At 43.4% G+C, this 11,465-nt stretch overlaps 1 protein-coding gene across 1 annotated transcript in view; it reads left to right on the forward strand.

Moving 5' to 3' along the window:
- LAPTM4B (lysosomal protein transmembrane 4 beta) overlaps positions 1 to 11,465 on the forward strand; it is a 75,928-nt gene that overhangs the window by 30,470 nt on the left and 33,993 nt on the right. Inside the window, 3 exon segments of the mRNA XM_011999997.1 lie at positions 6,391 to 6,464; positions 7,142 to 7,264; positions 10,533 to 10,631. Coding sequence (XP_011855387.1) covers positions 6,391 to 6,464; positions 7,142 to 7,264; positions 10,533 to 10,631 — 296 coding nt within the window.

The following is an 11,465-nucleotide window of genomic DNA, read 5'->3' on the forward strand; positions in this document are numbered from 1 at the left end:
AACCTCACCTGCCTTAGAAAAGGAATCCTGCTACTGGAATTGTGTAGCTTTAATCTGAGGGGAAAGAAAGCAGAGTGACATTAATTTAACATTAATTAAACTAATTATTCTTTCTGGAAGAATTCATAGGAGTATAATGGGGTTATTCAGAATAGACAGAATAAGAAATGTTAGACCAGGTGCGGTGACTCACACTTGTAATCCCAGCACTTTGGGAGGCCGAAGCTGGTGGATTGCTTGAGCTCAGGAGTTCGAGACCAGCCTGGGCAACACGGCAAAACCCTGTCTCAACTAAAAATACAAAAATTAGTCCAATGTGTTGGTGCTTGCCTGTAATACCAGCTACTTGGAAGGCTGAGGTGGGAGGATCGCTTGAGCCTGGGAGGCAGAGGTTGCAGTGAGCCAAGATGGTGTCACTGCACTCCAGCCTGGGTGACAGAGCCAGACCCTGTCTCAAATTAAAAAAAAATTATGAAAATTAATGTAGCAATTTTATCTTGATATCTTTTTGCATTGGTGACAGCTATCTGAAGATTTCATCCAGCCAGACAGAGCAGAACTCTTTCTCACTTTTGCATGTGATCTTTTCCATGATCTGGTAGAAGAAAGCTAAATTCCTATTTGTACTGAAATGAGGCATATAGGAGAATCTACTGGAATAAAGAAAGAAAATATAAGAAAATGAGTTAAAAAAATTTTTTTTGAGACTGGGTCCCACTCTGTCACCAGACTGGAGTGGTGTCACACATAATCTGGGCTTATTACAGTCTCTACCTCTTGCGCTCAAGCTATTCTCCCACCTTAGCCTCCCAAGTAGCTGTAACTAGAGGCATGAGCCATCACGCCTGGCTAAGTTTTTGTAGAGATGGGGTTTTGTCATGTTGCCCAGGCTGGTGTCAAAACTCCTGAGCTCAATTTGTCGTTCTCGACTTCCCAAAGTGCTGGGATTACAGGCATGAGCCACTCTACCCGCCCTCAGTTTTTTCAGTGTTATAAAAATTGACTATACTGGGAAAGGATGTGGAACTGTCATAGATTGGAGGAGACACAATTAAATGCACTGTGGGATCCTGGATTAGATTCTGGAAAAGAAAAAGGATATTGAAGGGGAACAGGTAAAATTCCAATTAGTTATACAGTTTAATTAACAGTGTTGTACCAATGTTAATTTCCTGGTTTTGGTAGTTATGCTAGAGCTAGGTAAATTGTTAATAGGGGAAGCAGGGTGAAGGGTATATGTGAATCCTGCTGTGTTTGTAACTTTTCTATATGTCTAAAATGACTTCAAAATAAAAAGTTAAAGAAAAAGTAGTTCAGTCCACTGAGTTAGAAGCTCAAAGAGTAATGTTTGAAAAGCATGTATGTGTGGCATATTGTGTTACACACTCATAGCCTTGAGTAGAAGTAGACTTCATGGAATTTTATTTGTGAAATTTTGTTTGGCAAAGAATTATAACAGCAAGTGTCCCTGCTATGCATAATGTGAAACAGCAGTTCATCCATATGAATTTCTAATTAATTTTGTGGTAGATTTGTCTTTCTAGTCAAACTTAACTTTCTTTACTGGGCAGACAAACTTAGCCTGAAGAAAGAAGTGGCCAGATAAGTTGTCAAGAAATGATGGCTGTTTATATGTACAGTCACCTGGTTTAGGCTAAAGACCCCTACATTTATTGGAGAAAGGATGGTCTTTTCAATAAATGGTTCTGGGTGAAATCTGGGAGAAAGACACCTCACAAAAGAAGATATCCATAAGAGAATATTCTCCACATTATAAGTTATAGGAATTGCAAATTACAACTACAGTGGTAAATTACCATGCCTCTTCAAAATGACCAACATTAACACAGTTAACAATACCACCTATTGGTATCGATGCCGAGCAGCCGGAACTCTCAAATCACGGCTGGGAATGTAAATCACACCAACCACTTTGGAAAACTAAAGCTAAATATACATCTACCTTATGGCCCTGTATTCCACTCCTTGATATATGTACACTCCAGAAGTGAGTACTACACAACCCAGTCCTAGATATATACCCTAGGGAAACGGGTGCTTCATAAATCCATCGTCAGCCATGTGTAAAAATGGTCATAGTAACTTTATTTATAATAGCCAAAAGTTGGAAACAATCCAGATTTCCAGTGGCAGAATGGGCAAAAATGAAGCAATCAGAGATGAAACAATATAAGCAAAATGGGTAATGAGAATTAATTGTAATGTGTGTATGCTTATATATGTATGTGCATATTTGAAAGTTTTGATAATAAAATCTGAGAAATAGGAAACAGCAACAAAAAAGATTGATGAGCCTGAGGAGGGCCAGCTTTCTTGATGACTCTCAGCGTCACAAACTAAGGCTCACCTCACTCTGGCATTTGGAAAGGGCCCTTGGCTGCCTACCTGCCCTCTCGTCACACACACCCCAAACTCACTTGGCAGTCTGCACAGCTTGCCGGCTTGTGCGCAAAGATCCTGACAGCCTTGAGGAAATAGAACTACAGCAGCAGGGGAAGCTGAGCCAGGGAAACCATCCTGGCCCTTTATTTTCTTTACTTTTGTATTTTATTTTTTGAGACAGGGCCTTGCTCTGTCGCCCAGGCTGGAGTGCAGTAGCACAATCTCGGCTCACTGCCACCTCTACCTCCTGGGCTCAAGCAATTCTCCCACCTCAGCCTCCTGAGTGGCTGGGACCATAGGTGCGCACCACCACGCCTGGCTAATTTTTGTATTTTTAGTAGAGACGGGTTTCACCATGTTGCCCAAGTTGGTCTTGAACTCCTGGGCGTAAGCGATCCATCCACCTTGGCCTCCAAAAGTCCTGGGATTGCAGGAGTGAGCCACCGTGCCCGGCCTGTCTCTTTATTTTCATCCATCCACCCTCCCATCCTTTCAAAAAAAGTTACATCTTGACTTTTTTTTCTTTTAAAGGATAAATCAATTAATTACTTGGATTTTTTTTTTTTTTTGAGTTGCAGTCTCACTTTGTCACCTCCAGTGGCGCCATCTCGGCTCACTGCAACAACCTCCACCTCTCAGGTTCAAGTGATTCTCCTGCCTTGGTCTCCCGAGTAGCTGGGATTACAGGTGAGCACTACCATGCCCAGCTAATTTTTGTATTTTTAGTAGAGACAGGGTTTCACCATGTTGGACAGGCTGTTCTTGAACTCCTGACCTCAAGTGATCCACCCGCCTTGGCCTCCCAGAGTGCTGGGATTACAGGCATGAGCCAGTGCGCCCGTACTGGATGTTTATTTTCTTTTTTTTTTTTTTTTTTTTTTTGAGTCGGAGTCTCGCTCTGTCGCCCAGGCTGGAGTGCAGTGGCGCGATCTCGGCTCACTACAAGCTCCGCCTCCCGGGTTCACGCCATTCTCCTGCCTCAGCCTCCCGAGTAGCTGGGACCACAGGCGCCCGCCACCTCGCCCGGCTAGTTTTTTGTATTTTTTAGTAGAGACGGGGTTTCACCGTGTTCGCCAGGATGGTCTCGATCTCCTGACCTCGTGATCCGCCCGTCTCGGCCTCCCAAAGTGCTGGGATTACAGGCTTGAGCCACCGCGCCCGGCCTGGATGTTTATTTTCAAGGAGACTTTGTGCAAAGGTACACCTTTGTATGTATGAGAAGACCACTAGAGTTGGTGAAGTCACTTGGATCATTTAGGCTAGCCATTTTACTCTTCTTCTCTAGAGTTAAAGAATGGATGGCAGGCCATGGTTACTGGAGCTGGGAATGCGAGAGTCACCTAGATTTAACCTCTTTGTGAGGAGCAGCAACATTTGGACTAGGACTACCACCAACCGAGACAACCTGGGAGTGGGAGGCACCCTCACTCTCTTCCCTCCTTGTGATCTCATTCCCTCACCAGAGGGCGGAGGGCAAAAGAGCTGTATGTTGATTGCCCAAACAGATCACTGCCTGGGGCAGAGAACGGGGTGTTGAAGAATGGTTTTGGAATAGCACCAGAAGCCAGCTGGTAGAGCCACTCCACTGCTTATCTTGATGTTCCACCTAACCAAACTGTACATTTCCCTACTTTGCCTACAAGAATACTATAAAAAGCTCTTCTAATGTCTTACTGAAATCTCAGGATGCTATATTAGCCAGGGTTCCCTAGAGGGACAGAACTAATGGGATATATTTAAGGGAGTTTATTGACTTATATGATCACAAGGTGAAGTCCCATAATAGGCCATCTGCAAGTTGAGGAGCAAAGAAGCCAGTGATAGATCATTCTGAGTCCCAAAACCTCAAAAGTAGGGAAGCTGACAGTGCAGCCTTCAGTTTGTGGCTAGTGGCCCAAGAACCCCTGGAAAAACCCCTGGTGTAAGTCTAAGGGTACAAAAGCTGAAGAATTTGGCGTCTGATGTTCGAGGGCAGGAAGCATCCAGCACAGGAGAAAGATGGAAGCCAGAAGACTCAGCAAGTCTGCTCTTCCATTTTCTCCTGCCTACTTTATTCTAGCTGGTCTGGCAGCTGATTAGATGGTACCCACCCAGATTGAGGTTGGATCTGCATTTGCCAGTCCACTGACTCAAATGTTAATCTCCTTTGGCAACGTCTTCACGGGCACACCCAGGAACAATACTTTGCATCCTTCAATCCAGTCAAGTTGACACTACAGATACATTAAGGCTACAGAATCCCTTGGATCCGTTGAGGTCCTGTTTGTCACTGGCTGAGCAGGAACTAGGTCAGCTCTGGTGTCCAGTATTCCTCCTTTCGTGCTCTTTTCCTCACCGGCTGCTTCTCTGATGCATTTTATTGTTGTTGTTGTTTACATTTTAATGTTTTTCAATTCAGGATGTGATTTACAATTTAACAGAAATTTACTGTGAGTATTATTTTTTTCCCCTCTAGATCTCTATGTTGAAAAAATTCAAAGCTTTTAGAGAAGTTGCATGTACAATGAAAACCACATTATTTTTCTCATTAACAATAATTTGTTCTGCCAGATTTAGGAAAAGCAGTTTTAAAAAACCAATAGTTTGGAGTTCATTTTTGTAGAATTATTATTATTATTATTATTATTTTTTTTTTTTTGAGACGGAGTCTCGCTCTGTCGCCCAGGCTGGGGTGCAGTGGCGGGATCTCAGCTCACTGCAAGCTCCGCCTCCCGGGTTTACGCCATTCTCCTGCCTCAGCCTCCCGAGTAGCTGGGACTACAGGTGCCCGCCACCTCGCCCGGCTAGTTTTTTGTATTTTTTAGTAGAGACGGGGTTTCACCTTGTTGGCCAGGATGGTCTCGATCTCCTGACCTTGTGATCCGCCCGTCTCGGCCTCCCAAAGTGCTGGGATTACAGGCTTGAGCCACTGGGCCCGGCCACTAAAATTATTTCTTATTAAATATTGAGTAGGTATAAAAGAATATTTATAAAATATTTATTACCTGTAGCCAATCATGGTGCTACAAGCACTTGTGTACCTGCCAAGTTGGTTTAAGAAATTTTTGGCCGGGTGCGGTGGCCTGTGCCTGTAATCCCATAGTGACAATGCCCAGGCAATTGAAACTGCAATGAGCCATGATTGCACCACTGCAACTCCAGCTTGGGAGACCAAACAAGACCCCTTATTTACCAGAGATTGACTAAAGAAAAAAAGAAGTTGAAGACCGGGCAGGGTGGCTCGTGCTTGTAATCCCAGAACTTTGGGAGGCCGAGGCTGGCAGATCACTTGAAGTCAGGAGTTCGAGACCAGCCTGGCCAACATGGTGAAACCTCCGTCTCTACTGAAAGTTATAAAGAATTAGCTGGGCATGGTGGAGCACACCCGTAGTCTCAGCTACTTAGGGGGCTGAGGTGGGAGACTCGCTTGAGCCTGGGATGTGGAGTTTGCCTTGAGCCAATATTGTGCCACTGCTTTTCAGCCCAGGCGACGGAGTGAGACTCTGTCTCCAAAAAAAAAAAAAAAAAAAAGATAAAGCAAAATAGAATGAACCAGATGGTATGGCTGTCTTATAGCGAGCAAGAGAGTGGGACAAGGTGAGGCAAGATTAGAGAGGTAGACATGCTCTGGAATAAAGAGGAACATCAAGGCCTTGATAAGAAGTGGAGGTTTTATTTTAAATAAGATGGAAAGCTATGAAGACTTTCATTAGAGCTTTGAGGCACACATGAGTTTATAAAATAGAAGTTAGACACCTATATATCTATAAAATAATACCTAATTCATGATTTATATAATCCAGTGGACCAGAAGAACAAACATTAAAAAAATCTGTAAACCAATATCCCTTTTTCTATTTAGAGTAATCTCTTAGTATAAAGTTTTTAGTAACTTTATACTAGTTTATTTACAAAATGCCTTTGAGAAGAGACTGAACGTGTTCAAACAGTGGATCCACTACTGATCTGTCTTTTTAAAAAAAAATTTCTTTTTAATCTTTTTGGCAGACATGTGCATTGCCATTGCGATTTCTCTTCTCATGATTCTGATATGTGCTATGGCTACTTACGGAGCGTACAAGGTAAGCAGTTTGCAGTAAGATGCTGGCCTTTTCCTTGGTCTCTTACATGTGTAATCTGTACTGCTAGAGTCTATAGTAAGTGAGAAGTGACTTTCCGGTTTTCGGTTAAGAATCTCTGTTTAAATCTCTTGTTTGTATTATGTGGTACTAGGAAAACCAATATTATAGTCCTGGAAATTTTTTTTTTTTTTTTTTTTTGGGGAAGACGGGATCTCACTCTGTCACACAGGTTGTAATAGGGTGGTGTGATCTTAGCTCACTGCAATTTCCGCCTCCCAAATTCAAGTGATTCTTCCACCTCAGCCTCCAGAGTAGCTGGGACTATGGGTGTGCGCCACCATACTTTGCTGAGTTTGGTATTTTTTAGTAGAGACGTGATTTCACCATGTTGGGCAGGCTAGTCTCAAACTCCTGACCTCAAGTGATCTACCCACCTCAGCCTCCCAAAATGCTGGGATTACAGGTATGAGCCCCCACACATAGCCAGCCCCGGAAATGTTCACTGAAGCTTCTTTGTTGACTGCTTATATTTGGCATACCGGTTTCCATGATGACATGGGTTAATGAACTCCAATTTTTCCATTTCCTTTCAGATTAATAAAATATTTATTTGAATTTAACAAAATATTGTTTTATAATATTGAACACAATAACTTTCTATTTTCTGTTCTGTTTAGCAACGCGCAGCCTGGATCATCCCATTCTTCTGTTACCAGATCTTTGATTTTGCCCTGAACACCTTGGTTGCAATCACTGTGCTTGTTTATCCAAACTCCATTCAGGAATACATACGGCAACTGGTATGTGGACCTCTTACTGCTCCTTTTCATTAATTCTTTTCATTAGGGAAGCTGGTTAAGTAAGGGATGTAGTTATAGAGATACACAGACATTAATTTCAGGATTTTTAGCTTGTAGCTGAATTACCAATAAGAATTTTTTTTTTTTTTTTTTTTTTGAGATGGAGTCTTGCTCTTGTTGCCCAGGCTGGAGTGCAATGATGTGATCTTGGCTCACTGCAACCTCTGCCTCCAGGGTCTTAGCCTCCCAGCTAGCTGGGATTATAGGCATGCACCAACATACCTGGCTAATTTTGTATTTTTAGTAGAGATGGGGTTTCGCTGTGTGGGTCAGGCTGGTCTCGAACTCCTGACCTCAGGTGATCCACCCATCTCGGCCTCCCAAAGTGCTGGGATTACAGGTGTGAGCTACTGTGTCTGGCCTGATAAGAAAGTTTTGAGGGCCGGAGTTATGATTGGTGGCAGTGATGGTGGTGTTTGATGTGCCTACTTAAATTATAGTCCAGTTACTAATAGTTTTATTTGGTAAAATGTAGTTTTCTCAGTAATCAACAAAGGATAGCTTTTTGCCTCTGCTAGTGTATTGAAAGTGAAGCTCTGCTCAAAAACAAACAAACAAAATAATTAGCTGGGAAAGGTGGCACACGCCTGTGACCCTAGCTACTCGGGAGGCTGAAGCAGGAGAATTGCTTGAACGTGGGAGGTGGAGGCTGCAGTGAGCCAAGATCACACCCCTGCACTCCAGCCAGCCTGGGCAATAGAGTGAGGCCTCGTCTAAAAAAAAAGAAAAATCAAAAGAAAGTGGAACTCTTCTCTATACTAGCTCCCAAATTTGTTTGACCATAGAATCCCTTTCTCAAGCATCATTTTGGGACTAGTTTATGGTTAAATGTCCTTTTGATCATGTGAGTGAATATTTGTGGCAGGGTATTAAGAAGCTTATAATGGTTATGAGGTTGGAATAACTTTATTTTTGAGACAGGGTCTCTGTCACCCAGGCTGGAGTGCAGTGGCGTGATTATGGCTCACTGTAGCATTGACCTCCCAGTCTCACGTGATCCTCCCATCTCAACCTCTTGAGTAGCTGGCACTACAGGCGTGCACCACCATGCCCACCTAATTTTTCTTTTTGTATCTTTTGTAGAGATGGGGTTTCACCATGTTGCCCAGACTTGTCTCAAACTCCTGGACTCAAGTGATCCTCCAGCATTGGCCTCCCAAAGTGCTGGCATTATAGGTCTGACTCACTGTACCGGGCCAACTTCACCATTTTTTTGTTTGTTTGTTTGTTTGTTATTTTGAGACAGAGTCTCACTCTGTCACCCAGGCTGGAGTGCAGTGGTGCAATCTCGGCTCTCTGCAACCTCCTCCTCCCTGGGTTCAAGCCATTCTTTTGCCTCATTCTCCCGAGTAGCTGGGATTATAGGTACGCACTACCATGCCTGGCTAATTTTTTGTATTTTTAGTAGAGATGGGGTTTCACCATCTTTTCCAGGCTGGTCTCAAACTTTTAGCCTCAAGGGATCCACCCTCATCGGCCTCCCAGAGTGCTGGGAATACAAGCGCCCACTACCATGCCTGGTTAATTTTTGTATTTTTTTAGTAGAGGTGGGGTTTTGCCATGTTGACCAGGCTGGTCTCGAACTCCTGACCTCAGGTGATCCGCCCGCCTTGACCTCCCAAAGTGCTGAGATTACAGGCATGAGCCACCATGCCCAGCCTGCAACCTCAATGTTCTGGGCTCAAGTCATGCTCCCACCTTAGCCTCCCAAGTAGTTTGGACTACAGACATGCACCACCATGCCCGGCTAAATTTGTATTTTTAGTAGAGATGGGGTTTGACTATGTTATCCAGGCTGGTCTCAAACACCTGTACTCAAGCAATCTGCCTGCCTCAGCCTCTCAAAGTGCTGAAATTACAGGCGTGAGCCACTGTGCTTAGCCAAGTTATTTTATTAATAAAAGAATAAAGTTGGCCGGGCGCGGTGGCTCAAGCCTGTAATCCCAGCACTTTGGGAGGCCAAGGCGGGTGGATCACGAGGTCAGGAGATCGAGACCATCCTGGCTAACATGGTGAAACCCCATCTCTACTAAAAATACAAAAAACTAGCCGGGCGTGGTGGCGGCGCCTGTAGTCCCAGCTACTCGGAGGCTGAGGCAGGAGAATGGCGTGAACCTGGGAGGCGGAGCTTGCAGTGAGCCAAGATTGCGCCACTGCACTCCAGCCTGGGCGACACAGCGAGACTCCGTCTCAAAAAAATAAAAAATAAAAATAAAGTTGCATGATCTGATCACAAAGAATGACGATTTTATTTCTTAGATATTTTGTCCCAAGTGAAAGGAGACTGAAAACCATTAGGTGGTGTTCACCCTGGTGAGCAGGAGCCAAGGACATGAGTCATGGGCCTTCTCCATGTTCTTCCTCAACATTGGAAACAACTTTGTTTCAGAATATTGTTCATGAGGAATCCCAACACATAGTGTTGAACAGTGAAGAAGAGATAAAAGATGAGATAGCACAGTAGGCCTCCTTCCCATTCACTTGCCTAGGCCAGTGATGTAGGCGTTGATCATTGCTGTGTGAGTGTTTTGTGGGGAAAGTCTAGCAACTCCCTCTAACCATAGTAGCCGACTTTGGTCCTCCTGAGAAGGTTCCCTTTGACCTGGTTGTTAAGCATTGTGGATGGTAGTGCTTATTTTGCCCTGCCCTGGAAGTACTTGCTAGTATAAGAGAATATGCTGTCTTGGGAGAAGTACCATCAACACAAATGCTCTTTGCAAAGAAGCCATCATTTTAGTAGGTTTCTGTTCCTTGCCCTGCATATGTCCTTTAGAATGGTTCAGAACTTTTTTTTTTTGAGACATGGTCTGGCTCTGTTGCCCAGGTGGCTGGAGTGCAGTGGCATGATCTCGGCTCACTGCAACCTCCCGCACCAGGGCTCAAGTGATTTGCTCACCCCAGCCTCCCAAGTAGCTGAGCTGGGCGACAGAGAGAAACTCCGTTTAAAAAAAAAAAGGAATGGTTCAGAACTTGCAGAGAATCCAAATTTCAGAGATCCCTGGATATACAAAATGTCCCTGGATACAGATCACTGACTTCTTTTATATGGTAGGAGGGCAGAGTCAGGCTAGAAATTTTGCATTCATCCTAAATAATAGCTGTCTGCTTTAATCAGTTGCTTTCTGATAAGCATGTCTGAATTGGTGCTCAAGGAATACTGTCTGGAATGATTAATGAGATTTACTAATGAGGCCCTTTTCTTTTGCAGCCTCCCAATTTTCCCTACAGAGATGATGTCATGTCAGTGAATCCTACCTGTTTGGTCCTTATTATTCTTCTATTTATTAGCATTATCTTGACTTTTAAGGTAAGCATGAAGATTTTACTTATAGTCAAAAAATATTAAGTGTATTCCCGAATGCCAAAGAAGTAAACAAACTTTGGTCAGTTTGTCTTTCTTTGGACATCCAAATTGCTTTTTGATTCCTAAGATTACAATTCCTATGCTGTCTGTATTAGAGGTAAACACTAACCAAAATTCCACAGTTTGATCAAGGAGTCCAAAATATATTTGGACAGAGATAAGTTAACATAATGTTATACATTACATAGGATATAATACTGCAAGGTCTGTTACAAGGTCTGTGTAGTGAATATTCTTTTGTAATTTTTTGCTAAAAGTGTAGTATTTTCTGAATATTGTTCTATCTCAATCCATTATATGAATATCATTATTTAATAAATTACCTGTTGTTGAACATTGAGACATTTCACTTAAATATATTCACTGCAACCCTGTTAAGTACACCCTTATATTTATGCATTTATCTCAAGATAAATTTCTTTATTTTTTTGTTTTGTATTTTTTATTTTTTGAGACAGAGTCTCACTCTGTTGCCCAGGCTGGAGTACAGTGGCGCAACCTTGGCTCACTGCAAGCTTCGCCTCCCGGGTTCATGGCATTCTCCTTCCTCAGCCTCCCCAGTAGCTGGTACCACAGGCGCCCACCACCAAGCCCGGCTAATTTTTTTGTATTTTTAATAGAGATGGGGTTTCACCATGTTAGCCAGGATGGTCTCGATCTCCTGACTTCGTGATCCGCAGGAGAATGGTGCGAACCCAGGAGGCAGAGCTTGCAGTGAGCTGAGATCGTGCCACTGTACTCCAACCTGGGTGACAGAGCGAGACTCCATCTCAAAAA

The sequence above is a fragment of the Mandrillus leucophaeus genome, unplaced genomic scaffold (assembly GCF_000951045.1).
Source record: "Mandrillus leucophaeus isolate KB7577 unplaced genomic scaffold, Mleu.le_1.0 Scaffold611, whole genome shotgun sequence".
NCBI lineage: Eukaryota > Metazoa > Chordata > Mammalia > Primates > Cercopithecidae > Mandrillus > Mandrillus leucophaeus.